At 42.1% G+C, this 18,904-nt stretch overlaps 1 protein-coding gene across 3 annotated transcripts in view; it reads left to right on the top strand.

Annotated features, from left to right (window-relative positions):
* The window catches only part of LOC143765105 (lysosomal alpha-glucosidase-like), a 300,223-nt gene that overhangs the window by 133,724 nt on the left and 147,595 nt on the right, over positions 1-18,904 (top strand). For 2 of the 3 annotated variants that reach the window (XM_077251438.1, XM_077251437.1), the window contains exons 3-6: positions 6,895-7,040; positions 13,579-13,744; positions 14,682-14,778; positions 14,947-15,066. In XM_077251438.1, the coding sequence (XP_077107553.1) occupies positions 6,895-7,040; positions 13,579-13,744; positions 14,682-14,778; positions 14,947-15,066 (529 nt within the window). Of the gene's footprint in view, positions 1-1,298; positions 1,494-6,894; positions 7,041-13,578; positions 13,745-14,681; positions 14,779-14,946; positions 15,067-18,904 lie in introns of those variants that run through there. The other variant, XM_077251439.1, reaches the window with a different exon arrangement.

The raw sequence follows: 18,904 nt of genomic DNA, 5'->3' as shown, positions 1-18,904 counted from the left end.
CACTGCTCCGTGGCTCTGCACTGCCCTCTGCGGCTTTGCTCTGCCCTCTGCTCCACACTCTGTGGCTCTGATTTGACCTCTACCCTGAAACCTGTGGCTCTGCTCCGCAACCTGCAGCTCTGCTTTGCTCTCTGCTCCGCAACCTGCGGCTCCGCTCTCTGCTCTTCTCTCTGCTCCGCAACCTGCGGCTCTGCTCTGCTCTCTGCTCTGCAACCTGTGGCTCTGGTTTGCTCTCTGCTCTGCAACCTGCAGCTCTGATCTGCTCTCTGCTCTGCAACCTGCGGTTCTCCTCTGCTCACTACTCCGCAACCTGCGGCTCTGCTCTGCCCTCTGTGGCTTTGCTCTGCTCCGCACTCTGGGGCTTTGCTCTGCTGTCTGCTCCGCACTCTGTGGCTTTAGCTCTGCACAGCATCCTGCGGTTCTGCTCTGCACCGCATCCTGCACCGCATTCTGCGGTCTGCTCTATAACGCATCCTGTGATTATGCTCTGCATTGCATCACATCCTGCAGTTCTGCTCTGCTCCGCATCCCGCGGTTCTGCTTAGCTCTGTATCCTGCGGTTCTGGTCTGCTCCCACTCTGCTCCCTGCGGTTCCTGCCCTTTAGTCTGAACTGATACCTACCTGTTCCCTTTTCCCACTCATACCAGATTATGTTCTTGTCCTACCCGAACCAGTTCCAGACCCGATAGCCGTGCCTGCCTGCCGTTCCGGTCTGCAGACCCAGTGTGGTGCTGTGTTTGGAACTACCAAATCACGACAGGTGTCTAGTTCCAATACGTCGAGGTCAGTCAACAGTGTCGTCACCTTCTCCACCTGATCTGCTGGTCATTGAGGCATGGTGTGCTGATGTCACTAAAGAAAGGGAAGCAGTGGCGTTCTCTTCACACATCTCTAATGGTGGTACCTGTAATCTGTTCTTAGGAACATCCCTGCAGCTTGAATGTTCTCCTTTGGACAATGAGCTGAAGATGGATCCTGAAAGGACGCCTTAAGATTCTTTGCGGCAGGCAGATGAAGATGTTGGAACTTAAGCTTTTGTGTCTCGGTTTTCCATCAACCTGGAGGAAGAGGTTCAGTTTTCTCGGGATAACGGGCAGAAGTTGGACCCAGTGAGGGTGTCTTCAGTTTCCAGGTGGCTGGTTGATGTAGATGTCAAAACGGAAGTTTCAAAGTCCCTGTTTTACATCAACCTGGAACTGGAAGAAGAGGTCCAGGTCATTGTATCCTCAGTAGTGAGAGCTGATTTAGTCGGGCACAGAGAGACTTGGCATTCCGAGATTCCTGATGTCACGCCTGCCTCTTTCTACCCTAAAGATGTCATGGTGGGCTGGACTGTGTGTGGTCTTATACTTCTTCTGCAGATCATCCTAGCTGGCTTGAAAAAGAGGGAGCATAAAGGGGGATATTGTAACATTCCTGCGGGCATCACTGCATGGCTTTCCATCTCCCATCAGGCAGATACATCATCTTACTTACCCCTCTGGGCCATGATGTGAGTTCTGTCATCTGCCGGCTCCATGCTCTGGGCCTCATGTCCTTGCTTGCTGCATACTTCCTGGCTGTATGTTTAGGGTGGTGGCCATGGCACTTGCTCTTTCTTATACAGACTGGGAGCACCTTCCTAAGGTGTCCCCAGCCTATTGCCAAGAGACATCAGGTACTTAAGGCATCTCTACCCCTAGGGCAGGGGTCCCCAACCTGTAGCTCGGGAGCCACATGTGGCTCGCGATCCCATAAATTGTGGCTTGCGGCTGTCTGCTACACCTGGAACTATTGCACTAAGCTGGCAAACAGTTATGAAGACCATATCTGAAAATGGTGAATTTTGTGAGCAGCCCTGCACAAAAGAGCAGATCTGGATGCACATATACTGGTCTTAGGGGTTTTGAGATGATTTAAGTATGGTACGCTGGAGTCAAGATGACACCACCTGTCAGAGGAGGTGTTTGAAGCTGGATGTGACAGTGTCTTGGGAGTGCTTTATAGGAGAACACTGAATGGGGGTATTATAGGAACCCATGGATCTTTGTATACTGCTTTGGGGTGATTGATTTTTTGTGGAAAAGCTTTGGTTCCCATTATTGTAAGGAAGCGGGAGCTGAATGTGGCTCACGACCCTCTCTCAAGGCTGGAGGTGGCTCGCGACCCTCTCTCAAGGCTTGATGTGGCTCACGACCCTCTCTCAAGGCTGGATGTGGCTATCAAGGTCAGAAACGTTGGGGACTTCTTCCTTAGGGGATGCCTGACCAACGTACTTTCTCAGTTAGTGTCTTGCTGCTGAGTTGCCAGTTCCTGTCTTGCTTTATCTCTTGTATCTGTCACCCAGGGGGCTTTGTACCCGGGTCTAAATCCTTGTTTCTGTGCCTTGTCCCGTACCTGACCCTGTCTGAACTAGGTCCTATACCTGTGTCCGTTTGTATCCCTGTCTGTAGCCTACGCTATCCTGCTGTGTGTTTCCTTGTGTTCACTCCCGTCTCGCCACCTGCTGCTCTGTTCTCTGCTCTGCAACCTGCGGCTCTGCTCTGCTCTCTGCTCGACAACCTGCGGCTCTGCTCTCTGCTCCGCAACCTGCGGCTCTCCTCTGCTCACTGCTCCATAACCTATGGCTCTGCTCTGCCCTCTGCGGTTTAGCGCTGCACCACATCCTGCGGTTCTGCTCTGCATCCCATGGTTCTGCTTTGCTCTGCATCCTGAGGTTCTGCTCTGCTCCTGCTCCGCTCCCTGCGGTTCCTGCCCTTTGGTCTGAGCTGGTACCTACCTGCTCCCTTTTCCCACTTGTACCAGCCTATGTTCCTGTCCTACCCCAACCAGTTCCAGTCCTGCTAGCCGTGCCCGCCTGCCTGCCTAGAGTGCCAGCTGTGCCCGCCTGCCTGCCAGAGTCCAGCCGTGCCCGCAAGAGTACCAGTCGTGCTCGTCCGTATTCGCTTGCATCTGTTAATTGTGTTCAGTCCCTCAGTGGAATCAGCTGCCACAGCCAGACACCGCTCTGTAGTGGTACTTGGCAAGTACCTGCCGCACAAGCCTGACCTCACCATCAGAGGCTCCAGTGAACACCAAGGTAGCTGCTTAGTTACGCCCCTTCCAGGGTAGTCTGTTTTGTGGCACAGTGGGGCCACAATCCCCATGCTCGAGCCATCCAGTCTGTGGGGCGAGCGTAATAATTTTCCAAAAATGTTGAACAACACTGGGGCCAGGACAGAGCCTTGTGGAACCCCACGTGAACCACCCTTCCAATTAGATGTGCAACCATTTATTACCACTCTTTGAGTACGATCACTGAGCCTGTTATGAACCCACCTAACCATTGCCTTGTCCATTCCACTCTTGGTAATTTTTTCTCTAAGAATAGTATGAGACATTTTATCAAATGTTTTGATGAAGTCGAGATATACTATATCTACAGCAATTCCCTGATCTACCCATTCAGTGATTCCATCATAGAAGATAATTAGATTAGTCTGGCATGACTTGTTTGCTACAAACCTATACTGGCTCTGGTTAGTTACTGTATTCTTATCCAATACTTACATACAGGTGCTTTTCACAAAATTAGAATATCATCAAAAAGTTGATTTATTTAATTAATATTCAATACAAAAAGTGAAACTCATATATTATATAGAGTCATTACAAACAGAGTGATCTATTTCAAATGTTTATTTCTGTTAATGTTGATGATATGGCTTACAGCCAATGAAAATCCAAAAGTCATTATGTCAGTAAATTAGAATAATTAACAAAAACACTTGCAAAGGCTTCCTAGGCTTTTTTCAAAACGATCCCTTAGTCTGTTTCCGTTATCTCCACAATCATGGGGAAGACTGCTGACTTGACCAAGCCATAAAAGGTCATTGTTAAAGAAGCTGGCTGTACACAGAGTGCTGTATCCAAGCATATTAATGGAAAGTTGAGTGTAAGGAAAGTGTGGTAGAAAAAGGTGCACAAGCAACCGGGATAACGGCAGCCTTGAAAGGATTGTTAAGAAAAGGCCATTCAAAAATTTGGGGGAGATTCACAAGGAGTGGACTGCTGCTGGAGTCATTGCTTCAAGAGCCACCACACACAGAGGTATTCAGGTCATGGGCTACAAGTGTCGCATTCCTTGTGTCAAGCCACTCATGACCAATAGACAATGCCAGTGGAGTTTTACCTGGGCCAAGCAGAAGACTGTTGCTCAGTCATCCAAGGTGTTTTTTCAGATGAAAGTTTTAGAAGTTTTGGAAATCAAGGTACCCGAGTCTGGAGGAAGAGTGGAGAGGCACAGAATCCAAGCTGTTTGAAGTCTAGTGTGATGTTTCCACAATCAGGGATGGTTTGGAGAGCCAATGTAATCCTCTGGTGTAGGTCCACTGTGTTTTATCAAGATCAAAGTCAGTACAGCCAACTACCAGGAAATTTTAGAGCACTTCATGCTTCCCTCTGCCGACAAGCGTTTTGGAGATGGAAATTTAATTCTCCAGCAGGACTTGGTACCTTTCCACACTGTCAAAAGTAACAATACCTGGTTTTAAAACAACAGTATCACTGTTCTTGATTGGCCAGAAAACTTGCCTGACCTTAACCCCATAGAGAGTCTATGGGAGAGTCTATGGGAGAGTCTATGAGGCATTGTCAAGAGAAAGATGAGATGAGTTGAAGGCTGCTTTCAAAGCAACCTGAGCTTCCAGAACACCTCAGCAGTGCTGCAGGCTGACCGCCTCCATGCTGCATTGATACAGTAATTGATGCAAAAGGAGCCTTGACCAAGTATTGAGTTCATTTACTGAACATACATTTCATTAGCAATCTAAAATTTGAGGATAACACGATCGCTGTCTATGAAATTCCCAGTCACATTGACTTCCTCAACCATTTCCTCCGTTAGTAATAATTAGGTCCAAGATTGCCAGTCCTCTTGTTCTCTTTTCTACCTTTTGAAAGAAAGTTGTCAGCAGGAGAAAATAAGAATTTTGTGGATGCAAATGCGATTTTCATGAATTGTCATTTCACGCTATCTCCTCCCTGTGTCCGCACATATGCATTTGGTCCTTTTTGAACATTATATATGACTGTACCCAGACCATTGTACAGCTGAAGAAGGGGATTTTCTCCCTAAAATATGCTATTGGTCAATAAAACCTACATTTTAATTGCCCTTAACTAAGCAATCCCACTACGGTTTTTATTTATTAAATGTGTATATATGTGCATGTAGTGTAGTGTGAGTGTTTTAATATACTTCCTTACCACTGCTGTCTCCAGTGTCTAGCACCGTTCTACTCCTCTTCTGAATGATATCACCTCAATTGTGACTAGCTGGCTCACTCTATGCTCTGTGTGAGCCTGAAGTCTCTTGTAGGGAAGAGTCACATGGCCGTATAACTCGGATGAGGATCGCAATGCAATGCTCAAACTGGCTAGAGGCTCCTTTAACCTGAGCGTGACATACTTGCTGTCATGCTCAGGTAAGAAGAGCCGCTAGCCAGTCCAAGCACTGCATTGTGATCCTCATTTGAGTTTTACCACCATGTGACTCTTCCCTTACAATGAAAGCTTAAGGAACCTTGTTTTGATGCCGCAAGACTTACATTGCAAAAGTGACTTCCGGGTCACGGAGTTTGACCCTGACAGTGTGCAGAGCAATAACAATAATGAGAATCAGAAAAGAACAGTACTGAACACTGGAGAGAGCAGTGGTAGGTAAGTACATTAGCCCCTTCACTCTCGGGCGATTTTTCTTTTTCCGCTTTCATTTTTTACTACCCTTTTTCCAAGAGCCATAACTTTTGTTATTTTTCCACCCACATAGCCGTATGAGGACTTGTTTTTTTGCAAGACAAGTTTTACTTTTAAATTACATAATTCATTTTATTGTGCGATGCACTGGAAATCAGGAAAAAAATTACAAATGAGTTGAAATTGCAAAAAAATGCAATTGCACAATAGTTTTTTATTTTTTTATTTACCATGTTCACTATATGATAAAACTGACCAGCCAATATGATTTCCCATGTCAGTATGAGTACGGAAATACCAAACATGTATAGGTTTTTTTTTACTTTAGTGGTGTAAAAAAAGAAAAAAAAAATTTTTTGCTTCGCCATTTTTTGAGACCCGTTAACATTTTCATTTTTCAGGATATTGGGCTGTGTGAGGGCTTATGTTTTTCCCCCTTAGCTGATGTTTTTATTGATATCATTTTAGGGTACATACAATGTTTTGATCGCCTACTATTACATTTTATTGCAAAACCCCCCCCCCATAATTCTGGAGTTTAGATTTTTAATTTTTTTTACTCAAATTAAGGATTAGACTAGTTTATTTTAAATTTTGATAAATTGTACTTTTATGATTGCAGCAAAACCAAATATGTGTATTTTTTGATGGGGCAGAAGGGGGTGATTTGAACTTTGTTTGGGGTTTTTTAAAACTTTTTTTTCCACTTTTTACTGTACTTAGGGATTTTGGGCTTAAATCGCCTGATCACTTGTGCTAATGTATGTATACAGAAAATCACGATCTTCTTTGAATTCCAGCTAAACAATGGCTTCCATAGGAGGATTGTAAAGACATGCACAATGGTTTTCAGCAGATCTCCAGTTGTCATGATAACCCATCAGTGCCCCGCGATCACGTCACAGGCACACCAATGGGCATGTGGAATGACGTGCTCCATGCCTGCAGAGGGGAAAGTTTCTGGAAAATTTTGGAAGCAAGAAATAATGACTGCAAATACTTTTATTTCTTATGTACACAAACGTGCATTTTTAATTATACTCTTTCAGCTTTACCTTTTTTAATCAAAGGTTATGTTGCTGTAAATAGAAACTGACACCATGGTATTTACACTCTATCTATAGATAACTGTTGGTATTTATATGCTTATTTAAATTCTCTATTATTTTTTATTCAAGATAAAAGATCCAACTCGAAAACGTTATGAAGTTCCAATTGAAACACCACATGTTCATGGTTCACCAACTAATAAGCAATATGATGTAAAAATCATTGAAGAACCCTTTGGCATAATCATCAATCGGAAAAGTAATGGAGAAAACTTGTGAGTTGGCTTTGTTCTACTCTCCGTTTGCTGACATGTGTTTCAAGATTTTTGCCCCTCATTAGTGCAATGCAAGAGGTCCGATTAGGCTTTGTGAGGATTTTTTGACAGGAGGTGTAAGGGGTAAGGTTTCTTCTGGAGAAGCATACCAAGATGGCAAAAGGAGATTTATAATCGATGCAGTGTTCCTCTAGGAATTTGAATATGCAAATTTCCACTGCTGAGAGGAAAAGGACAGAAACTCTAATGCAGCCGATTGAATGTTCAAATACTATAAGTCCCTATTGACTCTCTAAAGTGCCTTGCAACATGATTTAATATAAAAGTCAAACCAGAAAACACTATTTGAAGGCACATGTTTTGGGGTGTTTGCCCCTCACCAGTGCAAAGCAGGAGAGGCAATTTGGCTAGGTAGGAGACTTTTGACAGGGGATCTCAGGGGTAAACTTTCTCCTTGTGGAGCGTGCCAAATCATCAAATGGAGACTTATGGTCAATGCAATGTTCCTCTGGGTATTTAAATTTGCAAGGTCCCCTTTGGGAATGGAGGACTAGTGAACTTGTGTGACCACTGCTTTATTCATTGTCTATAAGAGTGGTGGTCACAAATGCTCACTACTATTCCATTCTCAAAGAAAACTTTGGAACCCCCTGTTTTGGGGATCAGTGACGGCCTCAGAAGCTCAAACCCAGAGAGTTCATTTAGAAGCAAGCACTAGAGTTTCCTCAGCACATTTCTGGTGCGTGATTTTGCCTTTATGACTTAAGGCCCCGTCTCACATAGCGAGATCGCTAGCGAGATCGCTGCTGAGTCACAAGTTTTGTGACGCAACAGCGACCTCAGTAGCGATCTCGCTATGTGTGACACGTACCAGCGACCAGGCCCCTGCTGTGAGATCGCTGGTCATGTCGGAATGGCCTGGACCTTTTTTTGGTCGTTGAGGTCCCGCTGACATCGCTGAATCGGTGTGTGTGACACCGATCCAGCGATGTCTTCACTGGTAACCAGGGTAAACATTGGGTTACTAAGCGCAGGGCCGCGCTTAGTAACCCGATGTTTACCCTGGTTACCAGCGTAAATGTAAAAAAAAACAAACAGTACATACTCACCATCTGATGTCCGTCAGGTCCCTTGCCGTCTGCTTCCTGCTCTGACTGAGTGCCGCCGTACAGTGAGAGCACAGCAGTGACGTCACCGCTGCGCTCTGCTCTCACTGTACGGCGGCAGTCAGTCAGAGCAGGAAGCAGACGGCAAGGGACCTGACGGACATCAGATGGTGAGTATGTACTGTTTGTTTTTTTTGGTAACCAGGGTAAACATCGGGTTACTAAGCGCGGCCCTGCACTTAGTAACCCGATGTTTACCCTGGTTACCCGGGTGCTGCAGGGGGACTTCGGCATCATTGAAGACAGTTTCAATGATGCCGAAGTCGTTCCCCTGATCGTTGGTCGCTGGAGAGAGCTGTCTGTGTGACAGCTCCACAGCGACCACACAACGACTTACCAACGATCACGGCCAGGTCGTATCGCTGGTCGTGATCATTGGTAAATCGCTATGTGAGACGGGGCCTTTAGTTAGGCAACCGTCTTCTTATGCAATTATTCATAAATATTTGACTAAGACTAGAGAATTTTTTTGGTGGAGGATAGGAGTCAAGATCTAATCCCTCATCACATCCTCTGGATTTCTTGAATCTAGCAAAGTAGCACAGACTACTACTCCTAACCTCCACCAAAACATTGTACCTGGCCACTTGTATTACATTTGTAATTATTGGTAAACGGTATTGCCAAAGAAAGAAAGAATTGTCTGCAAGTTCTCCTATGAACAACAGGTATAAGTGCTTCTCACAAACTTAGGATATCATCAAAAAGTTCATTTATTTCAGTTCTTCAATACAAAAAGTGAAACTCATATATTATATAGAGTCTACTTTCTGTAATGAATTTGCTGAGTATGAACCTACCCAAACTGATATTAGTGGGAATCTATCACCATTTCTTTTCTGCGTAATCTGAAAGCAGCATAATTTAGAGACAGAGACTCTGAATCCAGTGATGTATGACTTACTGCCGTACTTTTGATAAAATTCCTGTTTTATCAGCAGGAGATTGTCATTAGAGGACTAGTTACCTTGCTGCCATGTAGTCCTCCATCCTGCCCCCACCATCCTGTGGCCAAGGTTACACAAAGCTCAGCATTCAGAGAACTGGTAGATGTGCAGCAGATGAAATAGGTAATTTATCAAAATTGCAGCAAGCAGCACAGTAATTGACACATCACTGGTTTCAGGCTATTTGTCACTGCATCATGCTGCTCTCAGATGGGATAGCAATAACCTGGTGGCAGTTTCAAAACTACTGGGCATGTGTCAAATCACATCAAGTCACACAGACTTATTTTATTTATGTGTTCGATTACAAATGCAATTAATATAAAAATTCACATCAGTTCCTTCCCCAGGATTTTCAGCGGCTAAATGTGAAAACTGTCCGTGTAGCTGATCTGTAATTGACTGCAATGGATAAATGCCAGAATTTCTATTAGCTTTGCTAAATATGACTTGGTAAAAAATTTTTATACAGGTGCTTCTCACAAAATTAGAATATCATCAGAAAGTTAATTTATTTCAGTTTTTCAATACAAAATATATTATATAGAGTCATTACAAACAGAATGATGTATTTCAAGTGTTTATTTCTGTTAATGTTGATGATTATGGCTTACAGCCAATGAAAGCTCAAAAGTCATTATCTCAGTAAATTAGAATACTTTATATCACCAGCTTGAAAAATTATTTCAACATCCGAAATGTTGTCCTACTGAAAAGTATGATCAGTAAATGCACTCAATATTTGGTCAGGGCTCCTTTTGCATCAATTACTACATCAATGAAGCGTGGCGATCAGCCTGTGGCATTGCTGAGGTGTTATGGAAGCCCAGGTTGCTTTGATAGCCTCCTTCAGCTTGTCTGCATTGTTGGGTCTGGAGTCTCTCATCTTCCATTTCTCTGCATAGAACAGGAGGCGTGACCACATCCCCTCTTTTCAGACTGGTTGTTACTCACAGTGGGGAACTTCACACTGCTGTGTGAAGTATTGTCCCAGACTGGAGGAGGAGCAATGAGGAGCAGCTCCTGTCACATAGAATTACAAGTGTTCTAAAGATAATAGAAATGCACTGATCATCTCATCTTTATAGTTTATGAGGGCAGGGACATTATAAAACATTTTTATCTCCATGGAGTACCCCTTTAATGAAATTCCTGAAATCTCATGCACATGCTGCTTATTTTTTCCTTACAAATTTAAACCAACAATGTGTTTTTTCAACTCTACAGCGTGTCAATTTTTTTAGCAAATTTTTTTTTAGCTTTTTTAGCCCTTCAGATTAATAAAAAAACTATGCAAGTAAAAACACATAAAAATGCATAAAAAAATATGTCAAAGCTGCATAAAAATGCATGTATGTTATGCATTGTTTTTCCTGCCAAGTTTTTGGTGCAGAAAAATATGCTGCAAATACTCAATGTGTGCACATACACTTATATTCTTAAAATACCGTATTTTCTGGTGTATAAGACGACTGGGCGTATAAGACGACCCCCAACTTTTCCATATAAAATATGGAATTTGGGATATGCCCGCTGTATAAGACGGGGGTCATCTTATACGCCCAGTCATCTTATACGGCGTGTGGTTCCCAGGGTCTGGAGGAGAGGAGACTCTCCTTCAGGCCCTGGGATCCATATTCATGTAAAAAATAAAGAATAAAAATAAAAAATATGGATATACTCACCTCTCCGAGAAGCCTGGCTGTCACCGCTGCAAGCGTCTGCCTCCGTTCCTAAGAATTGAAGAGCGTGAAGGACCTACGATGACGTCACGGTCTTGTGATTGGTCCGTGACCGCTCATGTGACCGGTCAACTGACCGCGACGTAATCGAAGGTCCTTCACGCTCTGCTATTCTTAGGAACGGAGGCAGACGCTTGCAGCGGTGACAGCCAGGCTTCTCGGAGGGGTGAGTATATCCATATTTTTTATTTTTATTCTTTATTTTTTACATGAATATGGATCCCAGGGCCTGAAGGAGAGTCTCCTCTCCTTCAGACCCTGGGAACATCCAGGATCGCTCCCTGCACACGCCGTACCCAGCGTATAAGACGACCCCCGACTTTTGGGTCAATTTTTAGGGGTTAAAAAGTTGTCTTATACGCCGGAAAATATGGCATATGGACAGAAAAACAAATATTTTTTCAGTGTTTTACTATGCAAAAGTTAATAAAACATTATATATATATATATATATATGTATATATATATATATATATATATATATATGTATATATATATATATTGTCCTCTCTCCCCTCTGTACCAGTCTGTCACTGTAAACGTGTTTACTGTAAATGATATCTGTAATTTGTATGTAACCCTTTCTCATGTACAGCACCATGGAATTAATGGTGCTATATAAATAAATAATAATAATAATAATAATAATTATAATAAATAAATATATATATATATACTGTATATATTGGGTAAAGCAGAGTTTATAAATATGGATGAGCTTTTATATGAGCAGCTGAGCATAAGACTATTTTCAATATTTATTGCTGTAGCTTTTCCATATAAGCCTGAGGATGTATACAAATGTTCTAGTCAATCTACGGTAGGAATGCGGAGGAATATTTTACCCTACAGCACTGGGTACTATGTTTCTGTACAATATTAGAATGCCAATTTTATGCACATTTCTTACTGAAATACATACCTACCAAAATCTGTAATTTAAAACTACAAGACAGATGACTAAAAGCATCTTTTACAATATTGTCAACAAATGTTGTCAATTTAGTCGAAATTGGGCCAGAGAAGTAGCGGAGCATAATATGAATGGTCTACTTTCCCCCTAAAGTGCACTTTAATCAGGCTGAAATGTGCCTGATATTCATGTAAGGGTTTTTAGGGAAAACTGGATATTTAAGGAATTCAAGTAAAGTCTGTTGATGAATGCTGGTTCAGTGTGATGATGGGGTGTTATATAATATCACAAATATGTTATAATGCTACAATTTAGAAGAAAATAATATAGGCTAAAGTGTTGCTGGTAGAATAGCAACTGGTACGAATAGACACAGTGGCCACACCAAGGATAGTTATAAGTGGTGACTTTAGGCAACTGCAAGTAATCTGAGCAAAACTGATGCTTAATATTTTGCCATAATCTTAAACTGAGATGATGGAGATGACCTCTGGGACCTCAATTGTTGGAGGCCACAATGCAGTTACTCCTCTACCCTCTCTACAATCTAGCCCTGTTACTATGAGGGTAGGGTCATACCACTGTTTTCTCCACATCCAAGAAAAATGGTCTGATTACTCTGATCAAACACTGATAAGAGTGCCACCAGTTTTTCTTGGACAAGGAGAGAAAAAAAAATCATCCACCTTCTCCATTCTGTTAGTCTGGGAAAATCAGACCGCCCTCGAATGGCATAAGATCCATTTTTTTTCAGGTACCCACAGACTTGCTTTGACGATTTGGTATGACACTCAGATCAAGATCAGATATGTCTCCAATTTTTTCCACCGACCACTTGGTCCAAGGAAAAAATTGGACTTGTGCACAGCCCCACAGAATATAATAGGTATGAGTGCTCTCCGTGAAAACCATGGGTAGCGCTTGTTTAAGAAAATCAGTCATGTGCATGAGCCCCACATGTGATAAAGATGATGTAGAAGACGGGAGAGCACATCCTACAGCTTCTATCAGCTGGACTGTGGGAGAGAGCCAGCAGTTTCACCCATATTATAAGATATACAGTAGCACAAAATAAATGGGCTACATGTTAAACTGGATAACTTATGATGAAGGGAATGAAGAGCTGAATTAATGTAAGTTGGCCCAGAATAATGGTCATGTTGTGAATTTTCAAATACACTTATTATTGTAGAAAGCCTCCATGTTAGCACTACTGAATTATAATAGGGCTAATCCATCTTTTGGTTTAATACGCATTATGTTCCTACAAATCCACATTAGTAGCCCATTGATATTAATGGTGTGGATTTAAGAAAAGATCTTCAGCACGTCAATTGTTTTCATATGTATATCTTCTAGAATCAGTATATAAAAAATAGAAAACTCATCAAAATAATAAACACGACAAATAATATAAAAAATATATAAAGTAAAAATAAATATGGCAACAAAACTTAAAAAATATTGTAAAAAAAAAAGAGAACCTCTGCAGATCTAGATTTTCTTACTCAAGTGGGAATGAGATAAGTCCACTTAGCTACAGATATGTCTATGGCACCTTTGTGCCCTGTGAACATGGCCCATTAAACATTTATTGACATTTGAATATTTCTTTATGGCCAAAAAATGAGGTTAATTTGGAGGCTCCATTGCAGGTCTGATGGTTGGCACCATATTAATCCTAATAATAAGCAGAACTAAATTTAAAGCGCTGATGTGAGCCCAGCCTTTTCTGTGTTATAGCAGATCTCTTCATTTTTGTTCCTTTAGATTAAATACTTCTCTGGCTCCATTGCTATTTGCAGACCAATTTATTCAGATATCCACCTCTCTTTCTTCAAACTTTCTGTATGGACTGGGTGAACATCTTACTTCAATTAACCTTGACTTGAACTGGACAAGATTAACATTTTGGAATAGAGACTTAATACCTCGGGTAAGGAAGGTGGAATCCGACTATCTATCTATCTATCTATCTATCTATCTATCTATCTATCTATCTATCTATCTATCTACTGTATCTATCTATCTATCATTTAGTTTGGTAAAGGGGTTGTCCAGGCTTTTCACAAAGACTTGCAAAATCCTCACATTGTTCATTTATGAAATTTTTAATTAATAAGTCAATAGTACAAATGAAAACAAGAAACTTTGTAAAATATCTTATTAGAGAAATGTGCATCTTTCTCCTCTTGGACTGATCTTTCACTTTCAATTCATGGGTACAATCTGTAAGATCTATATTCAATGAACACAGATAGGAGATGACAGTTGGTGTTCAAAAAATTCTATGGAGATGGGAGGAGCTAGAGGCAGAGACAGACATTCTGCTGCAAGATCTCCTGAAGCAAAAGTTATATTTCTCCATAGAACTTTATGAGCACTAACTGTCATCTCCTATCTCAGAAATGTGGTAATATATATTCACTGATGACAGATTTTAGCTGTGAACTGAGAATTTTGAGAAGAAAAGATCAGTCCTGAAGGAGAAAGAAGCAGATTTCTCTAATAAGATATATAACAGTTACTTATTTCAATGTATACTATTCATTTATGAAAAAAAAAAAACAGTTACTCTTTAAGTTAAAACTGTTCCATCTCACGTAAGAGTGATGGCTACCGCTGATAAAAGGCTTTTGATTGGCTGCAGCTGTCATATAGTATAAGAAAAGCCACATGACCACCGGTGGCACATCTGGAATATCTTCGGCATGGAGGTGAGAAATTGTTTTATTATTTTATCTGGGATACTTTAGCATTTGAGGAGTTGTGTAATAAGTGTGGCAAAACACAGTACACTATCTTGATATAACCTTTTATTTTATCATTTTCCTATATGTGTAACAGCGTCTGTTTGATTCTCATATTTCTAGAAGGATGCAAACCTGTATGGCACTCACCCTTTTTATGTTGCATTTGAAAAAGATGGTTTAGCTCATGGAGTATTTCTGCTTAACAGCAATGCTATGGGTAAGTATGTAATATAACATGAAATAAGCTAATAATTGATAATCTGTGATGATGAAAAGTGCTAATGATGCAATATATACATTATATGCCATCTGTAATATTCTACATACTAATGACAAACACTACATAACATTTTACACAAAATAATATTTGTTAATATTCATCTAGATATCATACTACAACCCGCTCCTGCTTTAACCTGGAGAACTACAGGAGGGATTTTAGATTTTTATGTCTTTCTGGGTCCGGACCCAAAAACAGTTGTAAAGCAATACCAGGATGTCATCGGTAAGAAAACTGTTTAATTCATAAATTTTTTGCTTGACATATTTTATAACAAGTTGCCTGAAGGCAATTTGATTTCTGGAGAAAAAAAGGTAATTTTTTGTTGATACAGTAGCTGTTTGGTTCAAAAATACAATATCCAAGCTACAGATAACTATCTTTATTCACTACAGACATTGACATTTTAATTGAACTGAGAAATATTAACTATTAGGTTTGACGCTGTGAGTTTCAGGCCATTGTCATGATGGAAAGCCCAGCCATGATCCATCTTCAATGCTCTTACTGAGGGAAGGAGGTTATTGGCCAAAATTTCACGATACATGACCCCATCCATACTCTTTTCAATACGGTGCAGTCGTCCTGTCACTTTTGCAAACCCCCCCCCCCTAAAGTATGATGTTTCTCCCACCATACTTCACAGTTAGGACGGTGTTCTTGGCGTTGCAGCCATCCTTCTTCTTCCTCGCAACACGGCGGGTGGAGTTGATACCAAAAAGTTTTATTTTGGTTTCATTTGACCACATGACCTTCTCCCATGTCTCCTTGATCATTCAAATAGTCATTGGCGATCTTCAAACTGGAATGGATATGTCCTGGCGTGAGCAGGGATAACTTGTGTGCCCTGCAGAATTTTAATCCATGACTGTGTAGTGTGTTACTAATGGTAATATTTGAAACAGTGGTCCCAGCTCTCTTCATGTCATTAACCATGCCCTCCCATGTAGTTCTGGGCTGATTCCTGACATGTCTCAGAATCATCCTTACCCTATGAGGTGAGACCGTACATGAAGCCCCAGACTGAAGAAGTTTGATACTCATCTTGTGTCTTCCATTTTCTAGTAATAGTGCCAATAGTTGTTGCCTTCTCACTAAGCTGCTTGCCTATTGTCCTGATTGAATAGCAGGATATGGTCCACCAAAAAATAAATGTAAGTAGCAAATGGACTAAAACTTAACTTTTACTTTATTAGTTAAAAACCAAAAAACAAAGAAAACAACGTGATACCAAAAACACCACAGTGAGAAAGCGGGAAAGGGAGGGCTACTGAACCATCCCCAAGACACAAAAGGGATTTTAAAAAACTGATAACCATACGCCAGTCTAGTTTTTGGCAAATGTAATTATTGCTTCTCCAAACCGGCTATACGCTAATGGGCAGAATGCCGTGCATGTTATATTTACATAACCGCAATATCAGCCTCTTATAGTATTGTCTAGCTATGGGGCTGTTCCTGACCCACTGACCACAGAGTAATCCGTTACTTGTTTAGACACTACAAATATATTTGTAGTCCAGTAATCATATCACTTCTGTAGATCAGAAAACACCTGCGTATATAAGTCAATATTAATTTCAATCAGCATTGTAAATAGCAGCATACGAGGCTTAGTGTAATAATTATAGGGGATAACTCAGGAGACTCTTTGCGTGGAACAAGACAACTACAGGACACAGTTTTATGTGGTAAAGTCTATATTATCACACGGTGATTCAAACAGGTGTGGAGAGAAACTCAAGTCCACGACACTTGGTGCAAATATCAAATGCAGCTCAGCAGTCTATAGGAAGCTTCAGAGGAAAATGCAATCCTGCAGAAAGTCTATGAAGCACAATTATTCTTGAGCATACTTGACACGAATAAGTCCTTGCTTAGTCCTCAACACAGATAGATATGCTTATAAGGCAGTTCAAATAATATCTTAGCTCAACCAGGGAGGTCTGGGTAATAGTCTCAGGTTGTTGCAGAGCAGAAACAGCTTACATATCCAGCAAATGCAGATGGAAGCAAACACGAGCAGCAGATGAAGGAGGATTACTGGAACTGGTGTATGCAGCAGGAACTCAGAGCAGAGTAGCAGGATAACCCCACAGGTTCACAGGAGCAGGTATATAGCCAGGGAGTCACCAGAGGTCAGGAGCTGGATGCAAGGCAGAATACTCTAGCACAGACTGAAGGCTGGGGTGGAGTTTTATAGCAGGAAGACACAGTGCACATGAGACCAAAGACGCCATCTTGGAAAAGGGCAGTAATGCACAAAAAGGTAATAAAATTTTTTCAGAGTCCTGACATTACTCCCTCCTTAGAACCGGCCTCTGGACGATCCTGGACCTGGTTTCTCAGGGAATCTCTGATGAAAACGAGAAATCTTCTATTGGGCATTGATGTTTTCGACAGGTTCCCAAGAGTCTTCCTCAGGGGGATATCCCTGCCATCTTATCAGATATTGGAGCTGATTCCTGCGAATCCTGGAATCAACAATTTCCTCCACCACAAATTGTTCTTGCCCATCAATCACCACAGGCTGCGGAGGTGGCACAACATGTCCCTGGAAGGTATTAGGAGATACAGGCTTGTTATGGTTTCCAATGGCAAGGAAACATCAGAAGCATAGAATAAACGGACAAGCTCTCGGGTGATGGAAACTAGAGCTGACCGCGATGCTAAACCTACACACCACACTAGAAGTAGCCAGGGGGCATTCCTGCGTTGTCTCTAGATGCCGCGCGCCAGCCGGAGAACTAACTACCCCTGGTAGAAGAAAACACAGTCCTGGCTTGCCTCCAGAGAATGTCCCCACAGGAGATAGCAGCCCCCCACATATAATAACGGTGAGAGCAGATGAAAAGACACACGTAGTATGAAAGCAGATTTAGCACAGAGAGGCCCGCTAACTAAATAGCAGAAAGATACAACAGAGGACTTCGCGGTCAGCTGCAAAACCCTTCAAAACACCATCCTGAAATTACCTTAACTCATGTGACAACTCATGCCACTGGAGTGGTAATTTCAGCCCAACAAGAGCTTCCAGCTGCAGAGATTCACATAAGTGCAAACTGGACAAAACATACAAAAATAGACTTAAGGACTAAAGTGTCCAACTTAGCTGAGCAGAAAACTGGGAGCAGGAACATGCAACAGAATCACTCTGGATACATTGATGGCCAGCATTAGAATGACTGAGGAGCAAGTTTAAATAGGATACTCCCACATCCTGATAGGAACAGGTGAACTGAGAAGGCAAAGCTTGCAGGACACCAGTACCACAAGAGACCACTGGGGGAGCCCACGAACCGAATCACAACAGTACCCCCCCCTTAAGGAGGGGGCACCGAACCCTCACAAGAACCACCAGGGCGATCTGGATGAGCCCTATGAAAGGCACGGACCAAATCAGAAGCATGAACATCAGAAGCTGTAACCCAAGAATTATCCTCTTGACCGTAGCCCTTCCATTTCACCAGATATTGAAGTCTCCGTCTGGAAACACGGGAGTCCAAGATTTTCTCCACCACGTACTCCAATTCACCCTCAACCAGCACAGGAGCAGGAGGCTCAACAGAAGGCACAAGTGGTACCTCATACCTCCGCAATAATGACCGATGGAAGACATTATGGATAGCAAAGGATGCTGGGAGGTCCAAACGAAAAGACACAGGGTTAAGAATTTCCAAAATCTTATAAGGACCGATGAACCGAGGCTTAAACTTAGGAGAAGAGACCCTCATAGGGACAAAACGGGAGGACAACCACACCAAGTCCCCAACACGAAGACGAGGACCAACACGACGATGGCGATTAGCAAAACGTTGAGTCCTCTCCTGGGACAACTCCAAATTGTCCACCACCTGCCCCCAAATAAGATGCAACCTATCCACCATGGTATCCACTCCAGGACAATCCGAAGACTCCACCTGACCAGATGAAAAACGAGGATGGAACCCTGAATTGCAAAAGAAAGGGGAGACCAAAGTGGCAGAACTGGCCCGATTATTAAGGGCAAACTCAGCCAACGGCAAAAAGGAGACCCAGTCATCCTGATCAGCAGACACGAAAC

The sequence above is a fragment of the Ranitomeya variabilis genome, chromosome 4 (genome assembly GCF_051348905.1).
Source record: "Ranitomeya variabilis isolate aRanVar5 chromosome 4, aRanVar5.hap1, whole genome shotgun sequence".
Taxonomy (NCBI): Eukaryota; Metazoa; Chordata; class Amphibia; order Anura; family Dendrobatidae; genus Ranitomeya; species Ranitomeya variabilis.
Note: the sequence above shows the minus strand (reverse complement) of the source record. Positions and strands in the feature narration are given on the sequence as shown.